The 27,727-nt window shown below is 39.8% G+C and overlaps 1 protein-coding gene across 3 annotated transcripts in view; it reads right to left on the bottom strand.

Moving 5' to 3' along the window:
* tns2a (tensin 2a) overlaps positions 1–27,727 on the bottom strand; it is a 47,231-nt gene that overhangs the window by 13,429 nt on the left and 6,075 nt on the right. Inside the window, exons 3-14 of one of the 3 annotated variants that reach the window (XM_007573357.2) lie at positions 13,180–13,218; positions 12,716–12,757; positions 11,708–11,757; positions 11,272–11,455; positions 10,899–10,949; positions 10,675–10,797; positions 8,284–8,348; positions 6,401–6,484; positions 5,127–5,239; positions 4,104–4,164; positions 3,892–3,967; positions 1,265–1,394 (exon numbers count right to left, since the gene is read on the bottom strand). In XM_007573357.2, the coding sequence (XP_007573419.1) occupies positions 1,265–1,394; positions 3,892–3,967; positions 4,104–4,164; positions 5,127–5,239; positions 6,401–6,484; positions 8,284–8,348; positions 10,675–10,797; positions 10,899–10,949; positions 11,272–11,455; positions 11,708–11,757; positions 12,716–12,718 (940 nt within the window). In that variant the 5' untranslated portion in view covers positions 12,719–12,757; positions 13,180–13,218. Of the gene's footprint in view, positions 1–1,264; positions 1,395–3,891; positions 3,968–4,103; positions 4,165–5,126; positions 5,240–6,400; positions 6,485–8,283; positions 8,349–10,674; positions 10,798–10,898; positions 10,950–11,271; positions 11,456–11,707; positions 11,758–12,715; positions 12,758–13,179; positions 13,219–27,727 lie in introns of those variants that run through there. The other 2 variants (XM_007573358.2, XM_007573356.2) reach the window with 2 other exon arrangements.

Genomic DNA, 27,727 nt, shown 5'->3' on the forward strand with positions numbered 1-27,727 from the left:
CTCCACCCTGAAACATGCTGGCCACCTCAGCCAGCATACATACACATACACTTCATACACTTTGTATGAAGTGTATGTTCACTTCATACAAAGGCATACACAGCAGGGTTTCAATCAAGACCTAAATAAACAATCCAATAAATAAATAAATAGAAATACACATGTTAGTGGTGGGACTTGATCACATTTTTTAATCAAGTTAATTGCAGGATCTATAATTAATCAAATTTTGATCAGAAACTATATCCCAACAAAGTAAGCTGCATTTTCAATTCAAAGCCCATTTTTGCTGCTAAATTGTTGCATAAATAGATGTATGAGCTCAAAAACAGACATTTATTGTTTTTAATCTGCTATTCTGGTTATTCAACAATCAGACTGGTTTAAAGTGTTATTCTACCCATTCAGCTTTTGGGAACCCCTGATAATTCATAATACTTTAGAAATGAAGGAGTTCATACCTTTAAGGGTCTGTGGACTCTGATATTAGCGTTAGAGACATTTATACTGCAACATGTTGCAGTATGCTCTAAAATTCATGCTATTTTAGGCTTCAATAGCTTCAATAGCTTTGCTGATGGGCTAATTCCTTTTAGCACAACACAATAGTCTTTTCCAGCTTCTCATCAGACTGTTTAGTTTCCAAACAAAACTGAACCCCCAGTGGGCTGAGAGAAGCAACTTCATCGTCCATTGCTGTTTGCGGATGTCGCTTGTGCATCAGATTTATGTGCATACCAGAAACACAATAGAAAGGTTCAGGGTCAGGACTTCTGCATGTTAATAAAATTCAATTAACTGCTGTAAATTTTTAGCATGTTTAAATCTATGTAAGCAAAACATATCATAGAGTATGGCCAAAACTATAATTTAAAATACTATTCTGAAATCAAAAATAGCATACTCCATATGTATGTGTATGTATCAGGCATATTCTGTATTTTTTTTTAAGTCTGTCTTTAGTTATGAATAATTCTAGTAACAAAGCAAAAGAAAACGGTAAAAAAGTAGCCAAATTCCAAGAAGAGACTTTGAAAAAAACAAAACAAAGACAAAAACAAAACAACAATAACAACAAAAAAAACCTGGTAAGCTATTCATTAAGACGACTTTGCAAGAAAACCTCTCTTCCATTTGCGAACGGATTAAAAAAAGTACACAATAAAACAAACTCGTAAACCCAAATCCTCACTCTTCATATCTATGACCTATGGTTCCTTAACTCCTGCTGGCTGCATCGATCTACCCAAGTGGATAAACTCACCGGTGAAAGCTTCATCCAGTTCCCCCTTTCCAAACCAGAGCTGGGATCCATGGATGGTACAGGTGTGGAACTGCAGCCTGAACACTGTGTCTCTGTCGGCACTGTGGGCCCGCCTGTGGTAGCATTTCACCTGAAGAGGGCAGCAGAAGGTGAGGGAAGCAATCGAGTTTTGGAGCAGATGTGGGATAATTGCAGGCCTGTGGAGTTAATGGGAGGCCTTATGTTCCCTGAAGAGTGACACCTACACTTTTGAAATGTCAGACTGCACACACAGACAAATTAGGATTTCTGCTTAACAAGCTGCTCTTTTTCCCCGTCTGAACTAGAGGGCCTTGCAAAATTATTCACAACCCTTGAGCTTTTCCACATTTTGTATTTTTTTAGCGACAGGCTTTAATGCATTCTGTTAAGCATGTTTTTCCTAAGTTCTTCCAAATGAAATCTGAAAATTGCAATGTGCATTTGTATTTTGTTGTCTTTATTCTGATTCTAACTAAAGATCCTTTGTGACCAGTTGCCCTCACATGTCACAAAATAAGTAAATAAAACTCAGGGAGAGATAAGAAGCATGTTACAAGTGTTCTGGTCAAATGAGACTAAAACCGAACATTTTTGCTGATTGGAAACCTGGTGGTTTGTCATATGGGCAGTCGCTCAGGGTGGCAAAAGAACAGATGGGGAGATGTTGTACAGGAACACCAGATAAAAAAGTATATTTACCCATCAGCTGAGTTTTGAAGGACATTTTTATTCCTCTTGTGTATGCAGTTAAAGGGGAGCTGGAACCCCTTGCTTGTGGGTTGGAAAATAGACAATTTTACATGTTTTGTAAAGAACTTCACTACATTTTGACCTGCTCCAGAATCCATAAGATTTCCTGCATTTAAATTGGTTAGGAGGCAGCAGAAGGACATGGTGACCCAGAGTGCCACTGCCTAACAATGCACACCACCATAAACATATCATCGCCATGGTGAAATGTTGTTGACAGCATCATGCTTTCCTCTACAACACAGGTGTCAAACAGCTACGGCGGTGCAGATTTGGCCCCAAGGCCTTGAGTTTATGTGGCCCTCAACACCCTAAAGCACATGTGTCAAACTCAAGGCCCGCGGGCCACATGTGGCCCGCCATGTCATTTTATGTGGCCCGCTGCAGCATTTTATAGGCCGAAGATTGACTTAAAATAGGTTTTGAGCACGAATTGACTACAAACTACATCTCCCACAATGCATTCCGATTGTTACCAGCCAACATTACGGCTTCTCGCCACTAGAGAGCAGCAGAGTCACCTCAAGCTGCTTATTGATTTTCCCAGCGAATAAAACTGAGACATCAACAAACTAACATCAAAACGTCCAAGAAAAGAAAAATCGATTTACAAGTAAGACTGTGAATGAAGATGTGTGCGAGTTGGTGTCAGGGCGGCAGGTGGCGCTCGACTTTTTTTGTTATCCGTTATCTTGTCCGACAACATAAAAAAAATTCGGTCATGTACTATTTTTATCCGTGAAATTACAGTCATATTAACATCGGCTATTTAGTTGCATTTTATGCGGTTTAGTTAATATTCACCGTGAATCCAGATCCCATCACAAATTAAGCAGATAAATACATCTACATTTTTCCCCGTAGTGACAAAAACCACTGACTGAGGCCCCAATAACTTTTAATAAATTAAATAAAGCGACTTCACTTAAATTAGCATCACTTCACCCGCTGGGGTCTGAACAACTTCCTCCTGGTTCCCGTCTGCAGAAAAATCTGCACTAATTCATCAGTCAGTTGGATCTGTCTGATCCAAACAGATCAACTGAACTCTGAGTGTTTTACCGTGTGAGGTCCGGTGTGCGCTTTTACCAGGATTTTTTTTTTATTTTTTTGTTGCGTGGTTTCGCTTCTCTGAAACGGACAGATGTTACGTCTGCAGCTCCTCCAGAGCGCCGCTCTCCTGGGTAACGTGAACCAAGAAGGCTCCATTTGTTAAATCCGCTCCCGGCTCTTCAAATGGATTAACACAACGTTGCATTCTCTTTAGTTTTCTCTGGTCTGTAATGGAAACTTGAATTTAACGCGCCATTTCAACCAAAGGTTTGTAATGCGCTTCCTAACCAGACCTCCAAAGTGTCCGGTCCATAACTCTTCAACCCCAAAATACTCAAGTTGGTCCAAAATATTCCAAATGCAAGCAACATGCAAGCATAATGAAAAGATCAGTTTAAACCCTAAATTGTGTTGGGGTGTTGATAATTTGAGTCTAATAAAATCCTCTGAGGTCTGTGGCTGTGACAGGACAAAATGCGAAACAGTTCAAGAGATGTGAATATGTTAATCTGAAGGTCAAAGTTTTGACTCATGTAAAGCATATTTCTCATTCTGATATTTTTAGTTTTTTCTATATTAGATGTTGCAGACAAACTGTATGATTTATCCCACATTTTTTCATCAATATTAAGAAATTATTGACTTAAAACACGCTCATATATCTTGCAAAAGTTACTTGTAAGTTTGTTTTGTCTTGTTTCAAGTGTACTAAGATATTTGCTTTAGAAACTAGACCAAAATTAAAAGATGTAGTTTTTGCAGTGCAGGCCTTTAGTGTGGGATTTCCTTCACATTTGACTCACCATGATGTCACCTTTCAGCAACAAGGCCGGTTCGATGGACACACACAGTCGCCTCCCACCAGTGCCTTGAAGGTCACTGTGAACAACAATGGCTTCAGAAACAAGACGGTGTACGCAACGCTTCTTTTACTGCTTAACTTTAGAACAAATTGGTCAAATGTCAATGCTTATCTGATCCATCAGTTGGCCTTTCAAGAGGAAAGCAGACTCACTATATGCCTGAAGTGTAGACCAACTGCATGGACTGATAGATCTTCAAGAAGGGGTGGTAACCTAGGAAGAGAGATAATTTTAGACTTTGTGAGCATTATCAGCGTCAGGACAGAGGAATGCGCTGACTTCCATCCACTCCTTCTGGACCTGATCATCAGATTAAAGACAAACAGACGGACATGTGTGTGGGTAGAGAGCGAACTCAGCCGACTATGGCATCTGCATTGAAAACACTGCAGCAATTCCACTGGGAAAGTCTGTCAGGGCCAAGACAAACATCACATCCAATTATAGGATGTGTCTTTATATGAAGGGACAGCAGACCAGGGACAGGAGGTACTTCTTGGTTCCGTTAAGAATTTCCTTACAACAACTGAACCTGGAAGCATAGTTTCATAGAAAAACATCAGGATCTTCAGGACATCAATCATCAAAACATAAAGTCTCTCCCTTTTTGTCCTGAATCACATATTCAAATTATGACGCAGCATTTTATTTTGGCAGCGAAAAAACTTCCAATACATTTCATGCTTTTGTTTCTCCTGACTTTGAGGCTTTTTGCTGATGTTCTGTCTGATATAGGATTTTCATGAGGGCGGCCCCAAATGTACTATAAGCCTGGCGGGCCACCAGGCTACACTTGGACCCCCCCACCAGGCTAAGTGTCATTTGTTTATTTTAAAAAAGGGGACCAGTAGTGTGAGCAAAAAATAAGGATTAAGCTGGATTTGTAGTTTACACATTGAACTGGGAGCAAAGCAGTGCCCAATTGCATGGTTCCTGCACCTGCCCCTTGGGCTCACATCTTATATTATGATGCCTGCTTGTGCAACTCTAAATTTTGGTAACTTTAAACATTTTTAATACAAAGAGATAATAGCCCAGTAGTGGACTAGCACCTAGCACCCCCCAGCACTAAGCGTAGCAGGTTTTTTCCCAGTTCATGATTGTTGAACAGGGTTTCAAGAAAAAAAGAAAATCTATTTTTAATAGTTTGGCTCCATACTAATGAAGAAATGTACCTCCTTCACCCTGGAAGTTGGGAAGTGATGGGATAAGAACTTGGTGGAGGAAGAGAGGGCTGCTGTTCATCTTTATCGCCCCAGAGAGAAGGCCTCCAAAGTAATAGATATACCTGGGAAAAAGAAGTGGACATAAGAATCAGGAAGAAGTAGGAAAAAACATGTATTGTTGCCAGGTAACTACTAGTATTTAAATGTTTGGTACAGGAAAAAAAATTCCTGGGCTTAGTTTAAATGTTTTCTCAGTTCTTGGGCTGGCTACAGGCATGGGGAAACAGCTGCTTCTACTGACAAAAACTTCTTTCAATGCATTTAGACGGAAAACTATGATCTGCTGCTTTGGTTTAGCCTATGTGAAAATCTCTTTAAAAGCATGTGGTTTGGAGTGTGCAAGTGTGTGTGATAAAACCATGCCAGGGCAGAAAGACATCAACAATGATTTTAGGGAAGCCATCACTGATGCCTGTCAAACTGGGAAGAGCTAAAAGCTATTTGTAAGCAATTTGAAGTCAATTCTACAGTAGGAAAGATTATTCATTGGTGGTATCAACCCAAGATTGTGAATATATGGACTTGTTTTGCAATCATGGGGAGTTTGTGGTCATTGAACTCATCTATATGGTGTCTGACAGCTGAAGCTTGTCTGAAATTTGGCCAGGTAAGCAATAAAGTAATGTTGGGCCATAGATTCTGCTCAACACGAGAAAGGAGAATATTTAGCTTTCTCTAGTAAGAAAGATTTTAGCATAGATTGACAGATTTTTTTTTAGCTTTCAGTGGTCAGCACACTTGCCCTAAAGCTCTAATTACAAAAGTTTTGATTAGCACTTCAGCTAACCCTCCTTACGTCCACATTTTACTGCTTTAGCAGTAGCTCCCCCTAAATGCTGTGTTTGTTAGCAGAACTAATGTTTATGATTAGTGCGTTAGGGTTAGCACAGCTAACATTTTAGTTAGCTGTACCCAGTTAGTATTTCTAACCCAAGGAGGGTAAGAGAAACAAACAGATGACATAGTGATGACATTACTGTCAAATGACACAACCAACTGTAAGTTGAAAATATTAATAATCAAATCAAAAACCTCTCTGATATTTTTCAAGCTAAAGATACCACAGTCAAACAAAAAACTGAAGGTCAGAAGTGGTTTCCTTTTCCTTTTTCCGCCAATCGGATGCATTCATTAATTTGACGTATGCTGCTGGACACCAACATCCACCCGCCCCACTGCATCCTCCCTACTTATTTCCTCTCAGATCATCCTGCGGCCAATACCTGTTTTGGGACGGCTGGAGGGAAGAGGACACCTTATCTTCACAGAACTTCCTCATGGCCAGAGTACTGAGAGCCTGGTCCGCTCTGTACACAGATGTACACACGCACACACACACACACACACACACACACACACACACACAAGTGCTTTGAGTTAACGGTTTCCATCATGGAGCTCCAAAAAGTACATGGAAAGGATACAGCTGGCATAGAGAACAGGATAAACTGGTTTCCACTGTTCCTAAAAGGAATCCAACACACTTAATTTATTAAAGGGGACCTATTATTCTTCCTTAAACAGGTTAGGATAAGTCTATGGGCTAAGTAAAACATGTTCATTCTATTTTTTACACAAAATCATTCTTAGATAATTAAATTTCATTCTGGTTTCTGCTTTTTTTGAGCTCCTTTCAGAATAAGTTGTTTGAGGGCCAGCAGCTACTTATTTAAGTCCAAATAATTAGCTGCTGGCCACGCCCCCTGCCCTCAATTCGATGTTTTTACAATCGCACGTGAAAATGTCTCCAAACAGAGGCATACTTATACAACCGTACATCTTTGAAAAGTAGAAGTAGAGCCTCCTGCACAACCAACAGGAATGCAGAATGCATGGATAACAACATTGGTGATAATAGCTGAACAAACCCTCTGGAGCTCGACTTTGGTTGCTAGGTAATAGGCTCAGCTTCGCTGGGGTTGCTAGGTGAAGGACCTGCTGATTTGTGGCGTTACATTCAAAAGGTTTTTGAAATGGTACATATAACAGACACCAAAAAAACATTAACTAATTGCCAAAAACCAGCCAGAATGATTTTCTTTTTATGCACTTAGGCTATTTTCAGAATCAGCAGAGACCCAAATAGAAGCACAAAAAACATTCAAAATTAGTTTTCATTTTATAGGTCCCCTTTAACAAAATAACAAGAAAGTCAACAGGAAAAAAGCCCCAAAAATTTAAGAACTGTAAGAAGTCCTTAAATGTATTATGTATATTCCCCCATTTAAAAAGTTTTGAATCATTTCAAACTTTTTATATGAATAATCTGGCATGTATCATCAGTAATCTGGCTGCATTAATTTGAACACTTTAATGCTTTGATGAAAACTATTCATGATTCCTTTTGATTCTCCTTCAGTCTTCTGGGGCTTCATGTATAAAAGAGTGCACTGTTTTTACACAAAAAATTGGCACACAGACAAATTTTGAAAAGTGCGGCGCACAAAAAAAATTCAAATGTATAAAGCTGTGAGTATGTGCATACCTGTGCACATGTCCTTTATAAATCCTACTTTTGGCTCATATTTTCACGGCAGGTAAAACGTTTGCTTATATTTACTCAAACATTTATGTAATGTTCATATTTATACATGCCGGCTTGTGCGTAAAACATGGCGCCGCATAATTTTTGTGCATACGCACATATTATACATTGTTGATTATGTTGAATCTCATTTATGGATATAAGATTCTCTAAGTGGATGTCCTGACTGAGATGTTCTCACAGTCTGATAGATTTGGACAACTCTACAACATAGAATGGTCAGATATTACCAAATCATGATGTGGGATGCTGATAGATTAATTTGAAAGAAGACTGAATGCTGAAACTGAATCAGTGTGCTTCAGCAATACATCAGTTTAAGGGTGTGCATTACTTATACAACTGGAGTATCAAACTTTTTGTCTTTATTTCCTCTTAAAAGGTTTATTGCTTTAGTTGAATGTCATGTCATCTGTCATTGTCCCAGGACTGTGTACACTGTAACTAGATATGCACAGTTCAATCCTATATATTTTGACATTCTGTTGACTTAAAACATAGATATTTTAATGACTCAGAAATTCAGCAGTGACGTTGCACCTCCTCTCCGCTCACACTCACCCTGCAGAGATCTTGCTGTAGTGCATGTAGGCTGCAATAATCACGCCCGTTTTCCCTTTGTTGCCCTGTTGGGGGAGAAAAGAGAGAGAAATACATAAAAAATCATCATGAACTGATCTGACCTGACTGATCTGATCGAGGAAGCGGTTTAGCTTCCTCGTGACTGAAACGGCTTATAGGATCTGAAAATTTGAGGTATGACCTTGATTCTTAGATTCAGGGATGCAAAGAAAATGGAGAGCAGACCAGATACACTACAACATGGAGAAATGTGCGAAGGCTGCTGAGCTGGAATTAAAAAGCTCCCTGTGGCGTCTTTTTCACAGCAAGAGCTCCACACTTCCTGACACATTCCAAAGACATTCCAGCTCCAAATTCCAATTGGGAGCCCCTCCAGAGACCAGCATAAGGGCCCCTTTAACACAATGAGCACAAATTAAAGTTCATTTTGCTGCGTGCCTCTCTCTTGGTGGAGAACTTATTTCTTTTATTATTTTTTTTACTGACAGCAACTCAGTTTTCTTCTTCCCTGGCGTGATCTGCAGCTGATAGATAATTTCCTGCAGCTGGAATGTTCTGGAAAATCGGGAAGGCTCAGGAGTTCTCTGGTTTTTACTATTTCAATTCTTCAGACCAAAATCAACAAGTAGTAAAAATAAATAAATAACAAAACTTGAGGGAGCCCAGTCGTCAGCACCAGAATGAACAGGTTGTTTTGAGGACAAGGATTTTTGTTGACGATAAGTTCAATGTCCAGTTAGTTTAATCCAAACTGACTTCATATGTAACATTTTTACACCAGGATTAGCAACCAGAGAGATTAAGCCATATTAATGCTTTGTGAGAACGAAAGTAAAGGCCCATAGCCATATCACAGGTCTGAAATCAGAAACTTTTTCAAGGGTTTGATCAAGAATTTAACTGTTATCTAGGTAATTTTTCAGAATACATAATCTGAAAACCTTCCAAAAATCTTTCCAACTTCGTAATATGGACAATCACTTATTCCAGGGCCAGAATGATAAGAATGTGGGCCCCTGGGCTGGAGCTGGTTTGGTGCCCTATCCATGACAGCAAAAAACCTTCTAATAATGCAAGTGACAATACATCAGTGGGTAATCCTATACATGAATTGGTGCCTGGTAGGTTTTCTACATCCCCTGACCAGTAGATCCATGTTGTTCCCAAAAAATGACTGTAACGTCATCATTTTCAAATAACTGAGGATTGTTTGTATATAAAAATTGGAACTCTGGGCAATTACCTCAATAAGCCCTTTCTAAAGCCTGGCCCAGACTCATCCAAGCTTTCCTGATTCTTTTTCAAAAACGACCATATATCTTCATCTGCAAGATATACATGGTACAAAGCTTGCATATGTACAGCTGCAAAACAGTTATTTTGTTCCAATCTGGCAAAATCAGATGAAGTTTCTTGTTGTTGGGTCGTGTTGATTGAGCTTGGCAGGTGTACCGTTCAGATGTTAATCAGCTGCGACTCATCAGTTCGCTGCAGGTCCACCAAGAATTCATTAAAGATTTGGATTTTGAATCAGACATAATGTTCCTGTGATCTCCAGATGTTCCTGATATCTCCAGCTGGTTGAACAATTGTCCAACCAGCTAATCAGGCTCATCAATCTATATAGGAACGCTGCGCCAAACAAAGCAACAGCCGCTACCCACAAACATATCTGTATCTCTAACTTTCAACCTCTTGTTCACAGATTGCTACTGTGGAATGTAACTCCAAATTATTTGGGAAAATTTTGCCAATTCAATAATTTTTCTATGGGGCATACAGAAAAATATTCTTTTGGATATATATATTTTTTAAATATCCAAAAGAAAATCAGCTTCAGAACCTGAAACACAGTTGCTTCAATGCTACTTGACAGGCTATTGTAGCCTGCAGATATTAGCTTCTGCAGTAGAGATATGACATCTTTATTGATAATAACGTCACAGAACCTCACTTCAATAAATCCAAACGAACCTTTTAAAGCTGGGATAATGTGTCAGAATGCTGTCAGAAGATGGTGACAGTCTTAACAAATGGGTAAAAAGTTCCCTACTGCAGACTTAAGAGTTAAAGGAAATGAAAGAAAAATGATCCTGATTTTAAACTACCTCCATAGACAGACATAGGAATTTTCACTTTTTTATTTCAGTGTTTTCTCTGTTCAGTTCAAGCCGCTTCCTATGTGTTGTATGTACAAATGCATCGTTCCGGTGACCTTCAGTCGGCCTTTCAACATGCAGTTGATTTATCAGTTCCTGTGAAAGCAAATCAGTATGAAGCATACTCTTTAAATCAGCCTTCTGCATCTGTGTTAAGAGCCTGGGAAACATTGGCATGTCTGTCTGAGAGAAGCCCTCCCTGAACTCTGACCTTGCAGTGAAGGACCACCACGTGCTGGGGGTCAGAGGTCAGCCAGTTCTCCATGGCCTTACATATGGCACAGATCTTATCCAGCGGCGGGGCATGGAGGTCGGGCCAGCCAAAGTCGTGGACCTGTAGCACGGTGGAAACATGACAAACGACAAAGTGCGAATTGAGAAGATTAAGCGAACAATTGTTGGACTATTGGAGAAGTACACGAAGAAGAGATCTACCTTTGGGTTTAGTCGGGTGATGTCATGGCGTCTTTCAGAGAGGTTCAGGAGCTGGAACAGAAGAGAGGGTGTGATGGAAAAAACAGTGGACCATCCTGGATCATCTGGATGATCCAGGAGGGCCCGCTGAGGGCCCGCTGAGGGCCCGCTGAGGGCCCGCTGAGGGCCCGCTGAGGGCCCGCTGAGGGCCTGCTGAGGGCCTGCCTCATGTGGGCTGCTATGTGTGGTCGTGATCTATATATTTTTTTTATCTGCTGTAGCTGCAGCGTACATGTCAAACTCTATTGTACAATAAGCTGCATAAACTTGAACATCTGTTCAGACCCCACATTTGTTAGATGAAGGGTCTGAACAACTCGCTGGTGTTCCTCACCAGAAACTTGTCCTGATGTTTGGATTTGAGCATGGCGGCCACTTCCTTCAGATTGAGCCGGTATCTTTGCTCTTCCAGCTTTGGAGGGAAGAAGACAGAAATGATCCTCTCGGTGATGTACGTCAGGTCGAAGTCGTAGTGGCGCTCCATCACGCGCTCCATCACACGGTCCACACTGAAGCTCCTGGTGAAACAGAGGAAAAACAGAAGACCAGACCCGCATGATTATTTCAAGGCTCTTTATTTGCATTAATTCTCTTTGCATGAGGTCACTTGGTCAAATAAGCTTGTACAAGATCCTCAGTTCGCATGGTGGTCAGACATGAATTTTAATAATTCACACATAGGAGCTTCATACTCTATCAAAATGAACACAAGTCATTAAAGTTTTGATGTCCTCTAGTACATTGAAGGAAATCAATGAGACTGATTTTACCTCGGCAGGGTGTTCCTCTGTTTGGTGTAGGTTAGAGACTTGGTTGATCCCTGTGAAGAAAACAAACACACATGGCCTTTCCATCAGTTGTTCCCAACATCAGTGATTACAGTGCTAATTTAGGCTTTTTGGATATAATGGTTACAAAATTTTAATGAAAACTTAGGCCTAAGCTCAAATGCCACAAAGGGGAAAAAAACTTTTCGGTCAGAAACTACAACTCAGGCTGCTAGTAGAGTAGTAATAGTAATGGAAGTTGTTTAAACGGGATCCAAGAAAACTGTATTTAGCTGAATATTTTACTCGTCTTTTGCAGTTGCTATCTGCTGCTTCTTAACATGGAATTCACAAAGCACTAATTACATGCTGGAAGAAACATGTTTACCAGGTTCAGCAGATTTTAGCAATTTGTTACCCCTGCGTTAAAATCGGTAATCTGCAGCAAAGTGTGCATTCATGACGTTTAAAATTTGTTGCCTTTAAGCTTTTTTGTAACTAATTCAGTAATTATTCTAAATTATATTTAAAATTCCTAATGGCACTTTCTGCACCATTTGAAAGAACATTTATATATTTATCTGACGTTTGATGAAGGTAGTCAACCTGTCAGTTTATTATTTATTTTACATTGGCTGTTCAACTCCTAATTGCACTGACTGAAAGTTGTGTTGTTTTTAAATGTTTGGCCAAGCTTGTGAAGCTGTTGATGCATTAAGAGTTCTGTACTGGTGCAGAGGTATCAAATAAATTAGCAATTTAGTGCATTTACATCTGTATTTAAAAAAAAAGAAACATTAAGTAAATTCAGCACTATTTTTCTGATCGGTATTGGTTGAAACTAAACCTCAGGTATTGATGTCAGAATTGGAAGTGAGAAAAGTGCATCGGTCCACCCCTAATCCAGTTGTGAATATTTAGTTCACATCTAGATTATTTAGTTCACATCTGGACAGTGGGAATAGTGAAAATGACTAAGGGGTGAAATAATAAATGTGAAAATGTGCTCACCATGTGTTGGTTGTGTCGAGAAGGAGCTGTTCCTCTACGCTGCTAGGAGGAACGGAAGATGAGGTGATTGGATAAAATGAGAAAATGGGAGTAAGAGTTAGGAAACAGGGTAAAGAGAGGCAACAGAGGGGAGGAAAGGGGTTAGAGGAAGAGGCAAAACAGAGGAAGGAAAGCAGAGTTAATTAAACAAATAGACTCCCTAATGGATAAACACAACTACTTCCTACAGCAACATCAACTGCTTCCCCCACCTCCCAAACTGGAACTTTTACTGCTCTCCAGAAATGAACCGAGCTCCAACCGAGCTGAGGGCTCGGCTTCCCAGAAGGAATTCGCCTCTAAACAAAACCATGCAGTGGTTTTGAAGAGCCACACTTCCCAACTGTGGATAGACGGAGTGGGAAAACCTCTCCTGTACATATAATGCTTTTGAGGAAAAGAAAGTATGCGCAAAGGGGACTCACCAGATCATTGGACGGAGGTGGGATGCATGCAGACGTCACCTGGAACACACAAAAACAAACACATGAAAAAAATAACCTGACAAAAAAGAAAAGATCTTTGGCGCTCAACACTAGAAAACATATGGTTGAAAGCTTAGACATATTTTAAGACAAGTGTTTCCCTTCAGAATAAACAGAAAATATTTTTAAAAATGGTGTGAAATTTTTATAAATGTAGCTAGGTTTTTATTCTTGAGGTTAAATAAGGGCACCATATTTAGGGTAACTTCAGTCAGGCTAAATTACTACATTTGAAATGGAGGGAAGAAAAACTTTAAAGTTAGCCTGATGTTTTGGAAGAATGTTACAAAATTCCAAAGGACGAGACAAATTGTGTATGTTTTATTTCATTTCTCTAAATTGAAATGAATGGTAGCAACATTTCAAAACAAAAGCTGTTTTACAACAAGCTAACCTGTGCTAATGAGCTAGCTTGTGCTAACAGGCAATCTTAATTCTTCACTATTTGTCACCTTTATATTTTGGTTTATTAGATTATTTCAGAAAAATGAAGTGTAAGGATTAGGATTATTTTACACAATAAATGTCAAAATTTGGAAACTCATCCAATATAATGCAACTGTAAAAATAACTGAATAATTCTAATCTGTCATGATCCGTGTTTCTGTGTGTTTATTTTGAGTTTTTTCTGTGTGGTCCTGTTCCCTGTGAGTCTCTGTCTCTGTGTCTTCCCCGTTGATCCCAGGTGTGTCTCGTTCCCTTGATTACCCTCCCAGTGTATTTAGTCCCACCTGTTGTCTTTGTCCCTTGTCCGCTCCTTGTCTAATGTTTTCTTACGTCGTGTGTGTTTGTGTGCGTTGCTTGTCGCTCGCAGTAGAACTGATAAGTCCTGTGTCGACTCTGCTCTCGTTTCCAGTCTTGTATTTTTCAGTTGCTACCGGTATTTAGCTGTTGCTAAGTCTTCTGCCGTGCTGCCTGAACCGGACTGTTTTGAGCACTTTCTTATTAAACTTTTCATCATCATCTCAAGCTGGGTCCCTGCGTTCGTTCTCATCATCACAAAACCGCCACTTTATGACATGATCTAGTTCAGAATTTTTGTATCACACTAAAATAGTTTAGTGATCATCTGAAGCAGAAATGGAAACACAAACATGTGGAGCATTCAATAAATTAGAATATTGTTGAAAAGATAACGTCTTTCAGTAACTCCATCACCAAGTGAATTACATGACAGATTAGACAAGACTGATGTTTTAACACCTTTATTTCTCTTAATCATGATGATTTTCTGCTAAGGGCTAATAAAAACATGACTTAAAATTAGAACATTACATCAGACCAATAAAAAATATTAAAAGTGGAATTATGTGCTTAATGAAATGCATGTTTAATACCTGCTTAAAGGTTATTTTCAAAAGGTATTTTTAATCCAACAAATTAAATTCATCAGGACGAATATTCAAATTTATTGAATCTGACTGTAATTAACTGGACAGATCTGAAGAGTTTAGATACAGAGTTAAAAATCATATTTACAGATCACTACAGGAACAACTTTTTACAAATCAAACATTTTAAATTAAATCAGACATTTTGAATGTACTACTTTGTGGTAGCTAAGTACTATAGAGATTGTTTTTAAAGTGCTTTATAAATAAAGTAGTAGTAATAAAGAACAAGTGGTTTCTTAATAGCTTTATTGAATATATTTAGCTTAATCAGTTTAAATCACTCACCCAGTGTTACAGCGCAGGATTTTTTGACCGTCAAATAATTAAGACACTTAAAGTGTCACATCTACATTTCTCAACCACTTTGAAAATTGAAAGAACGCTGAGCACAACTGAAAAAGAGCAAGAGTGTTACATACAAGTATAAATTATGCTGAAGAGCCTGTTTGCTAAATGTGAAGTATGTGCAAACATGGAGGCAAATACAGGGAAACACAGCTGGAGAGGAGACCCACGATCAGAGCAACGTGTCTGATTCCCATGTTCTCTACGGCCCGACAGGTCAGTGAACCGTAACCAAAGGAAACCAGAGCTAGACAGCTAGCTCTAATATAGAGGGGCTGACATCCACAATCACACTTATGTAACTCATGCACACTCAGTCTCACTTGTGCATGCGCATGCAAACACACGTGTGTGCAAGTTTCAGCCAAAGGGCCCGTTTTGGACTGTTTATTTGGATACAGGAAAAGGGCAAGGGTTTGTCTAGATTTCATTGTGCACAGAGGGGAAGTTCCTGCGGCCCTGATCCTGGGGGTGTGTCGCCACGCAGGCAATCTGAGTTAGCCTCTCTGTTCTCCTTTCTTTCAACGTGGGGCTCAGTTGCTCACTGGTGCTCCTACGAAATATCTGACATCAACAGGAAAGCTGAGGAACTGATAAAGAGCTAAATTCAGAGACGTGTCATGTTCGATGAAAGTTGAAGCAAGAATGTTTGTCTATCAAATGATTAATTTGACTACGTTTCTGTATGAGTGACTATGAGAATAGATGCTCCTTTTCAGCAACCACATGGGGCTGAAGTTAAAATCTGTCAATCGTTTGTCCTCAGCATCAAGCCTGGGTCCTGAGGATGGGTACAGATTGGTACCTATCTGTACCCATCTGGTGAAGACAGGTACAGAGTAGGGATGCACTGATATGAAAATTTCAGCAATATTTCTGTCAAGGCAGAAAACCAATATTTTGGTTTACATATATATATATTACCCTTTTGACACCTTGAAAAATTCAAGCACACCTCTGACTTCACTGCTTCTACTCCCCACCATCACTGTCCACATGTCTCTCACCACTTGCACTAAATTGGGCCAAACAGTATCTTTTAATGTGTAACCTGAATGTGTTCTACATGCTTTGAATGCTTTCAAACTTTAAAATACAATTTAAGGTATATGAAAAATTAATGCCACCTAATTAATTTTCACAAAAAAGTCACAAAAATCATCTGGTCTCATTATAACCCATAGATATTTGGTGTGGAGGTGTAGTTACACGCCTCCTTCACATTGTAGCTTTTTACGTAACGATTATTCTGTCTTCAGAAAACAAATTTGACTGTAAGATAGTCCAGCACCTCACTTTTCACTGAACGTCTGATGTAGACAAGTTTCTTTTCATAGTCTACATTATGTCAGAGCTCCAATTATTGTAACTCATGTAACCGATCGGACTAGTTTCATTGGCGATAATGAGTTTTTATCGACACCGCTGAGCTTGTGAACATTTTGGTCTCATTTTCTCTTTACCAGGTTTCCTTTATTTCTCTCCTCCATTTCTTCCTCTTCATCCTTCTCTCTCAGTGCCCAGTCAAGGGGCCTTGTAAGGGTGGCTACAGAGAGCCAAAAAAAAACACCCTCCACCGCAGCAGATTCCATCCCCACCGGCCAACACTTACGCACAAACTTCCTGTTCACTGAACCTCCACCCACCCACCTCTCTTTAACGCTGCTCTTTTATCCTCACCTCTGTCTCCATCCATAAATATCATTCCTCTTTTCCTGTTTCTTAACCTGATCACAACATTTTCCATTTCTGTCTACATCCCAGCTGGCATGTGTGTTCTTTAATGTTTCTGGGTGTTTTGGGTTTCTGTTGCCTTATCTTCTTTTTTTCAGGTTTCACCAATGTTTTCTTCCCCAAATACCCAAGAATTCTGCACATTTTTCTTGCCGAAGAAAAATTGCATTTACAGACTTTAAGTGCAATTTTGGCAAATATTTCTACAACGGTTGGGATTTAAATATGGAACTTGCTAGAATTGCAGCTCTTATGGTGGCAGCATGTTGGAGTAGCTCAATTTAATTTCCATTTGGCATAAATGAAGTATTTTTGAACTGAATTGTAAATCAGAGATTGGATGGATGGGAAGTTAAAAAAAAAATGATAGCAAGACAGATGGACGAACAAATGGACGAACTGATGGACGGACGGACTTTTCCAGACTAGAGAACCCTGAATACCTCTTGTAATTTCCTTCTTCATAACCTCTATTTTCTTTTTTTTTTTGGGTCAATAAGTGAAAAATTCTCCTATCTTAGACTTTCTTCCGCTGCTTTTCATCTCCAGATTCCAATATTTCCTTCCCCTTTCCTCACTTCATTTCTCTTCTAATCTGCTTCAAACAAAATGCTTCCCGTTTGTCAACTCTCCAAATTTGGACCCGCCTTCTTCCAACATTCTCTTTAGGTTTTTATTAACAGACTAGAGTCAAGACTAACTCCAACCTGCTCTGGATTTATTTATGAGATACTTCAATGCAGTTTCAAGTAATATGATCCAAAGTACATTTATTCATTTACTTCAATCTTTGCACACTCAAATATTCATCCTACCTTCCTTCAATCAGGTTAGTCCAGGTGGATAAATCTATGGAGACCTTCACCCTCTCCTCCCCTCTCCTCCCCTGTCCTCCCTTGTCCTCCCCTGTCGTCCCTTGTCCTCTCCTGTCCTTCCTTGTCCTCCCCTGTCCTCCCCTGTCCACTCCCTTGTCCTCCCCTGTTCTCCCTTGTCCTCCCCTGTCCTGTCTTCTCCATTCAGCTCCATCCATGCTCCCCTCCTTCTCCCATTATCAGCCCTCTGTCATCTTACTCTCTCATCATTTTGTTTTGCCACAGTCGCCCTAGCTCTTCTGGTTTCCCAACATGCTCTTTGATCCACCAAAGCTGAAAGAAGCATAGCAAATGGATAATACACAGCTCACTCTCCCTTTAAAGCAGGGCTTAGGAGCTGTGGGCTCTGAAAGGGACACTACAGCGTGAGGTAGCTGCCTTGGTATGTTGTTGCTGTGAGAAATGTTGGGGAAACGTTTGTGAGACCCTGTTAGAGTTTGTTCGTGAGGGAATACCAACAAAATATGGGGTACATGTACACTAGAAAGACACAGAACATTTAAACAAAGCCCAAAGTTTTAATAACAAACAATTTTCTATCTTAGATTCTGCAAATGCTCGCATTCTAGTTCAAGTTCAGCTGAATGCCCAACATTCTCTCAAACAGTTTGATGAAGTTGTCAGCTGGAGCTTTTCCCAGCAGTCCCACAGGAGTTTCAGGCTGAGAAATTGTTGGTGGTTTTTCCTTCAATTTGTGGTTAAGCCTCATCTGGGGTCCAGTCTCATCTCAACCGTTGATCTTGAGATTTGGCTCCTGGATGAACTCTGGGAAGAAGTAGGTTTTGTAACGTTGTACCTTCTTACTGTGTGATGTTTTTGGTTCTAAAAGAACTTGTAGTTGATCTTTTTAAGATGCTATGGTTCATAATAGCCCTTGGGAGAAGGAACTGAGAATAAATCTGTCCACAGAACTCTAGATGTTTGTTGACAGACCTTAAGGATCTCTTCTAGGTTCTGCCTTTGTGTAGGCAGCTGAAGGCACGTTTCCACTAGACCACCTCTAACCAGTACGGTCTCGGCCCGCCTCAGCCAGATTCATTTTCCATTAGCAAATCCAGCCGGCTCAGCCTGGCTGTTCTCAGACCTTCATACCAACTTCAGGGGTTGTACCAGCAGGACTGGTCAGGGTACAGCATGGAAACCATTTGATTGACAGCTGATTTACATCAGTGAAAACTGCAAACAGCATATAAAGTTTAGCTGTGTATAAAGTTTATCTGTGGACCGTGGACATGCTGTCTGCTATCAGAGAACTCTTCAGGAAGGAGGAGTTTAATTGTGAGTTTAATCAGGAGCAGCAGGAACACGTGGTAGTTTTTGCAGCATAATGATCGTGAATGAGCATCTCTGCTAGCAGCTTCTCTCTCTGAAATACGGACAACAATAAAGAAGAGAGAAACAGTGCAGCTGTAGTCAGCTTTCTGACGGAGCTGCTGTTTTGCGTCAACTGTGTGAAACACCAGAACTACATAATGTTAACTTGGGATGTGAATTTTATTTTTCATTTGGACTGAAAAATAAAAATAACGTGTATGTGACTATCTTTTGACTGCTTTACCTAAATCCAAAAGGCTGCAGATTTTAAAAAACAAAGTGCCAGAATGTAATTATATAGCAAAATTATCAGCTTATGTGAGTCTTTATCATTATGTTTAGGGCCAGCAATGGATTTCTACAAGATGAAATGAAGTTTCTGGGTTTATTTTAGTCCATCAGAACCAGAACCTCAAGGTTCTACATTGCTCCATGACTCTTCTCTTGTGTTCCTTTCTTCCTCATGCCTGGCAGCTCCATCTCCACCATCCTCTCTCCAATGTATCCAGTATCACCAAATTAGTCCTAGTACAAACAGAAGTGTCTGTTCTCTTATGTGCATCTTAACTAAACAAGCCAATCCAGTGAAGCTTTCAACTTTGTGCCAGTTAAAAACTTGTAATCTTTTCCTTTGCATTCCCTCATCTGTTCAAGAATAGTTGGTTCTCTAAGATTAGTGCTGATATTTTACAATGTAGGTATTTTTGTTGACACATACCTATAAACAAATTAAGAACTTTAGTTCTGTCATACTGTCACTAGACTGCCAACAACGTGTGCTAAAGATTACACGGCAGAATCTGCCAAGACCCCACTCAGATGTTTTACATTTGATGAAAACATTTTTTGTGCGCAATGACAGTAAATAAAACAAAGTTTTGAAAGACCGTACAAAACGCACAATGGACAAAGACCGAGTCAAACAACAAGTAGAGAAAATTAAAGAACAAGGACACTTGTTTTGAAAAAAACACCAGATGAAGTTCCACATGTGGAAGATTTGTTCCACATTGACACACACACACACACACACACACACACATACACACACACACAAAAACTCCAGGCAAGAAGTCACATTTTCATCTCTGTTGTATATGCAGCTAAAATACGCCAACCATTATGGCTGGTGAACGATGATCTTTTTACTTGCAGAGTCTAAGTCTTGTGATGACACACATTCTAACAAGGTTCCCACAGCATCACAGATCCTCCACTCCACTTCAGTGTATCAACATGTTCTTTGTTTCACACCAAACCCACCTGGAGTGTTTGTTGCCAAAAAGCAATCTAATCTCATCTGACCAATGACCACAGGTCAAGTTAAGGTCCCATTAGTGTCTAGCTAACTACCCATGTTTACACCCGTAATAGCGGGCGAGAAAATATCTAATGGTTGTTATAGAGACCGGTTGATCCCAAGATTTCACTTTCTGTGGCAGTTCTTCAAGAGCGCACTTTGGAGATTGTTTTCATTAGTTCCTCACTATTCTACTTGCTGTGTGTGGTTTCAAGATAAATATAGATCCAATTCTAGCCTGCTGAAAAAGTGGCTAAAGGATTTAGCGGGAACACCAACATGCAGAAGCCTTATCTGACGATTCACTCCCTCTGACACCCCCTCCCCCGGGCCGCAGCACAATTTTCCAAGTCTTGACCGGTCCGTGGTAATAAAAAGGCTGGGGACCACTGCTCTACAGTATAGTATAGCCAAAGAAAAAAGGAAGTCATGGAATGCTAATTAGAAATTCCTGGAAACTCCAATTAACTTGAATGAGTAAAAAGTGTAAGACTGTAGTCCAGCCGACCCTGATAAAGTATACATTTGCAATGGTTTGCATTTAGAGGTTTGTTGGAGACCTAAATGATTTGGGGAGTAGTGAAAACTTCAGTACTTGTACATTTTTTCAAACCTCCTGCTGAACGTTTCGCTTGGGGAATTCTTCTTGCACTGTAAAGTGCAAGAACCATATTAAATCTTATGGAATGCATTGATTTGAATCAGCTGACTGTTTCTTGCCAACTAAATTCCTTTAAAAACTGTAAGGTTTTAAAGAGCCAATAGAAGTTGACTTTTTACACACGCAGCTCTACTCTCAGCACCAAGTCACCCACTTTTACCATAGTGTTCTTGTTCTTCAAACAAAAACAGCAAGGAGGAGTCTGTCGAATCATGTTGGACAGGAAAACGCCACACAAAGCCAAACCAGTGGTGTAATAAAAGACTGTTGGTCTGACACCACAGGGGAGCAAACCTTAGACAAAGCTAGCTATCTCTGGAAGCCAAACCAACTTCCTACAACACCAGCTTGTCACACAAGAGGAGGAAGAGCAAAACTTAGAATCTGAATCCATGAGAAAACAGTCGCAACCAGATCCAGATCCTCAAACCATGTGTCACGTTTCTGCAGTTAGTGGGGATTTTCTTTTAATATTTAAACTTGAGTCTAAAATTCCACACATGAGAGCCAATCAGAGGGAATTAAAAAAAGCTGCGAGGAATCAGTGAAAGTTGACGCTGGCTCTGACCTTTCGTGCTTCATCATTGCTGTGATCCGAGACTTAACTTTCGGGGCCATGAAAGTAAAACAAAACTGAAACATTTCAGCTTCCACAGATAAACAGAAAACAGCCGAGAGATGTTAGTAAAAACCAGAGATCATCCTCTCCTATGGCTACAAATTGAAGAGGATAATTCCAAGTAACCCTAGCTGCTTTCAGACAGGCATTCTTGTTAGCGTACCAAAGTCCTTCACGGTTTTCCCCACAACAACACAGGCTCCATTACTTCCCTGAAGGGAATATTGCTCCAGCTTGTCAGCACTTTGAACTTTATGTTGGTTCTTTGTGTTGTACACCTGTTCAAACAGTTGTCTGAGATGATTAAAGCCATTTAATGTTTTAAATGTTTCAAAAATGCATAATTACAGTTATAAAGTGAAAAGTCAAGGCTCCCATCTGTAGATTGTCCTTCTGGGAGAATTTCACATCCACCTGTTTGAATAAAGTCATTCAAACAGGTGAGAAATAGCTGCTTTACTAACATATGACAGCATGTAAGATTCCATTCAGGGACATAAGGAGAGCAATTTTGGACTAGATGATAGAAATCCTTCAAAATTAACTGTAGTTCTATGGCTCTTGTCAAATAAGTTTCACAATAAAAAAAAACTACAAGAGACTTCATGAAACAACAACAATCTATAATATTCTTCTAATTGCATTTCTTTGTGAAAAGCATTGAAATGATCTAATCTAAAACACATTTTGAACAGTTTAAGGCACTTTAACTTTTCAAAATTAGGTCTCTGAAGCTGAGATGTAGATGTATGCATTTGTACAAACTTGCAGGACTTTTCGTATGGCATCTCTGAGGGTGGTTTGCATGGCTTGGTCATAAAACACTCCCTAAAATCCAACTAAAATGTCTACAGCCTCGTCCACATGGGAATATTTTTTTCTAAAATGGGTTGTCAGTTTGGAAAAACACCCACAACCTCAATGGACCAGTTCCAGAAATGTTTCCATTTACACGGAAACACGCAGAAATCCTATCCCTAACACAAAATGGTATTTTTTACCCGTCCAGACCTGTAAGTCTCGTTAAGTCTCGTTAAGCATAGTGTACAGAACAGGCGCATAAAGCCCCCACATGAGCTCAGCGGTAAACACAACAAGAAAACAAGAATGTGTGGAGTAATGACGAAGTTGAGCCTCTCCTCTGTGTTAAGTTGGTTTATAAACTAATAAATTACAAGACGAGCATGTAATCAGCCATTGCTGCTGCAATGTACTACACATACTACACATTTGTTAACTTTTAAGGTTAAAGGTCAGCTTAGTACATCACCAATTTTTTTCTTTTATTAACAAAAGAGGTATTTTTGCTGTCACTGTGAATACAAATTGGTGACATTTTCTGTAACCCATTTAAAAACATTTTAAGGTCCTCTAAAATTCCATTTCCATTTGAGTGTGAGGCACAAATTGCTAAACACTTTGCCGTTTTAGAAAAGGTTCCAGTGTAGATGGAGCCCAGAGTATATTTAAACACATTCACACCAGTCCTGTTCAGGCTGCATTAGTAAAACTCTAGTTTGTTTACATTTAAAGTCCGACTAATTTGGGGAGGTGTGAATGTGTAATCAAACTCTGATGCGGACCAAAAAAGCGAGTTCTTACATCTCATTTAGGTTGAGGTGAGCTTTGGTACGGTTCCAATGCATATGTGAATGCCAAGTGGTCCAGAGAATGCTACAAAAACAAGAAGCAGACTATAGAGTGGAGTATTCTGGGATGGAACAACCAAAACAAACATCTGTGTCTAGCATTAGAGGGAGAAATGGCTCGCGGTCTTTTGCCAAAGAAAAAAAGAAATCCTACTATTACTAAAATCTGACATGTTTTGTTTTTGCTTACAATTCATGAAGAAGGAAGTTGGACTCAGTGTTTCCTTCAGGAGTTTTCATGTTCATGTCATCAAGAAAGATGACCTAAAGAGTGCCGCGCCACCACAGTGGTAAACAGATTGCTCAGAGGGTTTGGTTTGTTCGCCACAATGCAAATCGCACAAGCTGAAAATGTAGCAAATGTTGCAACTTTGGTTCCCATTCGAACCAAGGCTACTGGACTATCAGGTGTAAAAACATCCTTATTCACTACAAGGTGAACACTAATGAGAAAACTAGAAAAATATCCAACCTAATTCAAGAAAGATGACCTAATGTTAAGTGAAAAATACTGCTATAGTGTTTGTGAGAGCAAATATTGTTTTTTAGATTTTTCGCTGTACACCAAATGTTCCATTCCAACTCCTTTCCCTGGGTTCCCACAGTCTGTGTTAAACAAAAAGGTCATCCCCTCATTTTATTTTTGCTCCAAGCAGTTGGAAGGACACATTGCTCCCTGCAGAGAGGTTTTCACAACCAAGCAAGAACCAGCTTCCTGTTGCAGAGCTCTGAATGTTCACTACACATCTACAGGGGTCTGCAAAAATTCCAAATTGCCACAAATTGATTATGTTGCTTCTAGGGAGACAGATTTTCTTGCAATCTCTTAATGAGACTGTGATGAACAGTTTTGTGATGGAAAAGCATCCTGTCCATTGTGTATCTAGACTCTCACATTCTTGTGGAATTTTGTTCTCCACTTGTTAACATAATTTCTTGTTTACTTGAATATGTTACAGGTGACCTTAAATTTAGTGTTCGATAACTTCAGGACAGAAAGGAATTCTGTGTAGAATGCCACGTGTCCAAATCAATTGCTATGAGATTTATGTGTTGTGCTGGGAGTGTGCTTTATGAGCAGACATCTTCACTTTGGTTTCAGCTGATCAAAGGAAGTTGTCTTATGGTTCACTCAATTCAGCAAATATTGGTAGTTGACAAATTCTTTTTAGTTAGATTCGGTATTGGGGACAAAATTAAGACTACCACCCAGCAGTGGCTACTTCCTTGTTTCAGGAGGCTATATCCATTACAAGGCCAGCTACTGATCTGACTGATAGGCCAGCGTTAGCAACTGAACAGTGGGCGCTGGCAAATGAGAAAGAGACTATTCACTTATGTTAGCATTGGAGAGACTAGTAACTGCTATACCTGGGCTGATTCTGCAGTGAATCTCCTACTCCCTCTGCTGTCCATTGGCACAAATGGGGTGGTGTTAGCACATGAGAGGCTAACTATTAGCAAGCCTTGGCTGGTCACTCGCTGGATTAAACACATATGTTTTAAACAAACTTTTATCAAGTGAAGTTGTTGGCATAAAATATGTGCAACTGACATGCATTAGAGCCTATCCATGCTAATGGACAGCTGAAGAAGTAGACAATCCAGTGGGTGACCACCAGCCTAGTTATGCTACTCACTAGCCTTTCCTGTGCCAACACAAGTGAACCGTCTCCTCCTCAATTGCCATTGGACGCTCAAATGTTGGTGTCAGCCTATCATTAATCATATCAGCAGCTAGCTTCAGAATGGATATAGCCTTCTGCTACAAGTAGCCACTGATGGGTTTGCAATAGTGTGCCATATTTTGGAGTGAAAAGGCCCTCTCCGTCAGTTCTTCCAAACAAGTCATTATTGTTCTGTCTTTTATGAAATACTTTAATACTTTACTTTAATCAATTAGCATGATAACTGAGTTTTTTGTTTGTTTGCTTTTTTAGTTTCTCTAACCTTGGAATGAATTTGCTAGGACGTCAATTCCTCAAATAATTGCTAAGAATATGAGATGGTTTACAGTAATAATCTTTGCTGATTCATTTTCTGCTCTGTACTGTTTACATACAGCGGTATGCTTCAGACCAGAACTCTGCAAAGACTCCTGCTTTTACAGATGTGGTCAAGTATGTTTGCTTAACAACATACTCCTTCATAAATGATATTATGTTGTTCACGTGGGGTAAGCTTTAGATCATTTTAGAACCTTTTGAGGTTCTTTATTCAAGAACCCTAGAGTTAAAATTGTCCAAAATGGAATGCAAATGGAAAACACAACCACAGCCATGCATGTTGCTTGTGTTTTGAGGGTTTCTCAGTACATCCCCGAAGCCAAAGTGAAAAAAACAAACCACACCATAGCATTCTCATCCAACTATCTTTATCTTCCTCCTGAGCCAAACAAGCGTTGAAAGTTGGATGGCAGATAAAAATAAATGTGGGTAAACAAACAAAGCAGGAAGACATCAACAATGGAAAAAGTTCCTGCGAGCCAACCGATACCGGCTGTTATTACAGAGCTTCACTCCTTGCCTCCATGTCTACATTTTGTGGTTAAGGTCCATCTCTGCCATTCATCCTGTTGATGCGCACACAAGCACACAATTCCCGAAAGCCCACCATTTCCTCCTGTTTCTATATTTGCAGATCCCTACAATGTAAACAGTGTTTAGCATATGTACGGGTGCGCTCAGATTCACCAGACGGGCTTTGTCAACAACTGCTTCAAGAGCTGTCTCAGTTTGCAGCACACCGCAGTTCTCAAACAAAACATGTCAGTGGTCAAAATCATCATTCTCTTCTTGTGATGTCTTTTTTTTCTGATATTTGACTATCGTGATAAGCCTGAGGCAGAACAGAACCTGATTCTTTACACACACACACACACACACACACACACACACACACCCCCCCCAACCCTCCCCACACACACACACACACACAAAACAAGTCTTCCATACAGAGGCTGATGTTTATCAAATTATATCATGACCTAAAATCTGTGTGTGACTCATGCATAGTGGATGTCGACGTATCCAACAGATCTTCTAAAGAGATCAAACCCGTTGACAAAAAGTCAACTTCTTATATGTTCTCACCTTTACGTCTTTGTATGGTTGTGAAATTGAAGGGAAATGAAATATAGCTATTTAAAACTTAAATTTTTACATATTTATTAAAACTATCACTGTATCTTGACAGTTGAATATGAGACTTATAGTCTATGAAAACACAAGCTTCCCAGGCTCCCTTTGGTAGTCCTACCATCATCTGGAGAAATGCACAGCTCCCGGCTGGAAACAACCAATCAGAGCTAGGAGTGTCAATCAGTCTAATGTATGTGCTGCTCACAACCTTCTTCTGCTCAGCACATACCATTGTTAAAGTTGAAGATTGTCAGTGTGCTACAGCTCTTCTACATGTGGAGAAACAACCTAACAGAGGAGAACTGCCAGTTTTGTGGGAAGGGTTTTGGAGGGAGTGATGTAGTGCAGCAGAGACCAGGGAAAAGGAACTTTCTGAGAACTCTTTACTTCAGCGATAAGGCAAATCTTAGTCACACCCATGATAAATTAAATTTTAAAAAATAAATAAATCAACAACTATGCTGTGTTGGGGCATTGCATGGTGCAGCGGTCAAAGCAGGTGTCCCTTCTATAAACCTATAAACCTTGATGCTAGTCCTGTCCGCAGTATGTTTGCCACATGTCTTTTCCTCCCTTGGGTTTGGCACTCTGGTGTTGAGATCCAGAGGTCATAGAGAGGCACTTGGCTTGGAGCTGAATCAATCTGGTTGAGGACCAGCTTCTTCACTATTTTTCAAATTACATTGGTGGCTGTGGTGGCATCCAAACATCCCTTAGATCGAGTGACGATGATTCTGTTCTCTAAAATACTGGGCGCCCAAAACCTACACATTTGGGAGAAGAATCCAGGCTGGGTGTCTTTGTTGCTGTTTGCAAAGTGATTCCAGGATTCCACAAAGAATGGAAACATGTCTTAACATGACACTATATGAGTATGTTTTGTTTTATTATTAAGGTATAATAAGTAATAATCAATCCTAACTTCCCCAGGCACTCGGCTGGAGGCAGATTACCTTAAGAGTTTGAAGTCTATTGAATGCACTTAATTTTATTTAGAGCTGTCAAAGCAGAGGGAACTGATTACAAATGCATGCCATATTTTCTAAAGTTTTATTAGTAAATCAAATATGAAGAGTTTATGACAGTGTTTCTCAACCTTGGTCCTCACCGCCCCCTGTCCTGCATGTTTTAGGTATTTCCCTTCTGCCACACACCTGAATTGTATCTCTGGGTGATTAACAGGCTTCTGTAGTACTTGATGGTTATGCAATCATTTGAATCAGCTGTTCTGGTATAGAGGCACATCTAAAACATGCAGAGCAGGGGGGCTGTGAGGACCAGGGTTGAGGAAACACTGGTTTATGATGAATGAATGTTCTTCATTGGTTCCCACAGACTCACACTCAGAGTGAACTTGTTAAGTCCTATCTTGGCTGCGTTTCTTGTCCCGCTTATGGTTTTAAGTCTCATCAACTCTGATCACGCACTTGGTTCTTCACTTACTTGGCAACACACACACA

Source organism: Poecilia formosa, unplaced genomic scaffold (assembly GCF_000485575.1).
Source record: "Poecilia formosa unplaced genomic scaffold, Poecilia_formosa-5.1.2 Scaffold326, whole genome shotgun sequence".
Classification (NCBI taxonomy): domain Eukaryota; kingdom Metazoa; phylum Chordata; class Actinopteri; order Cyprinodontiformes; family Poeciliidae; genus Poecilia; species Poecilia formosa.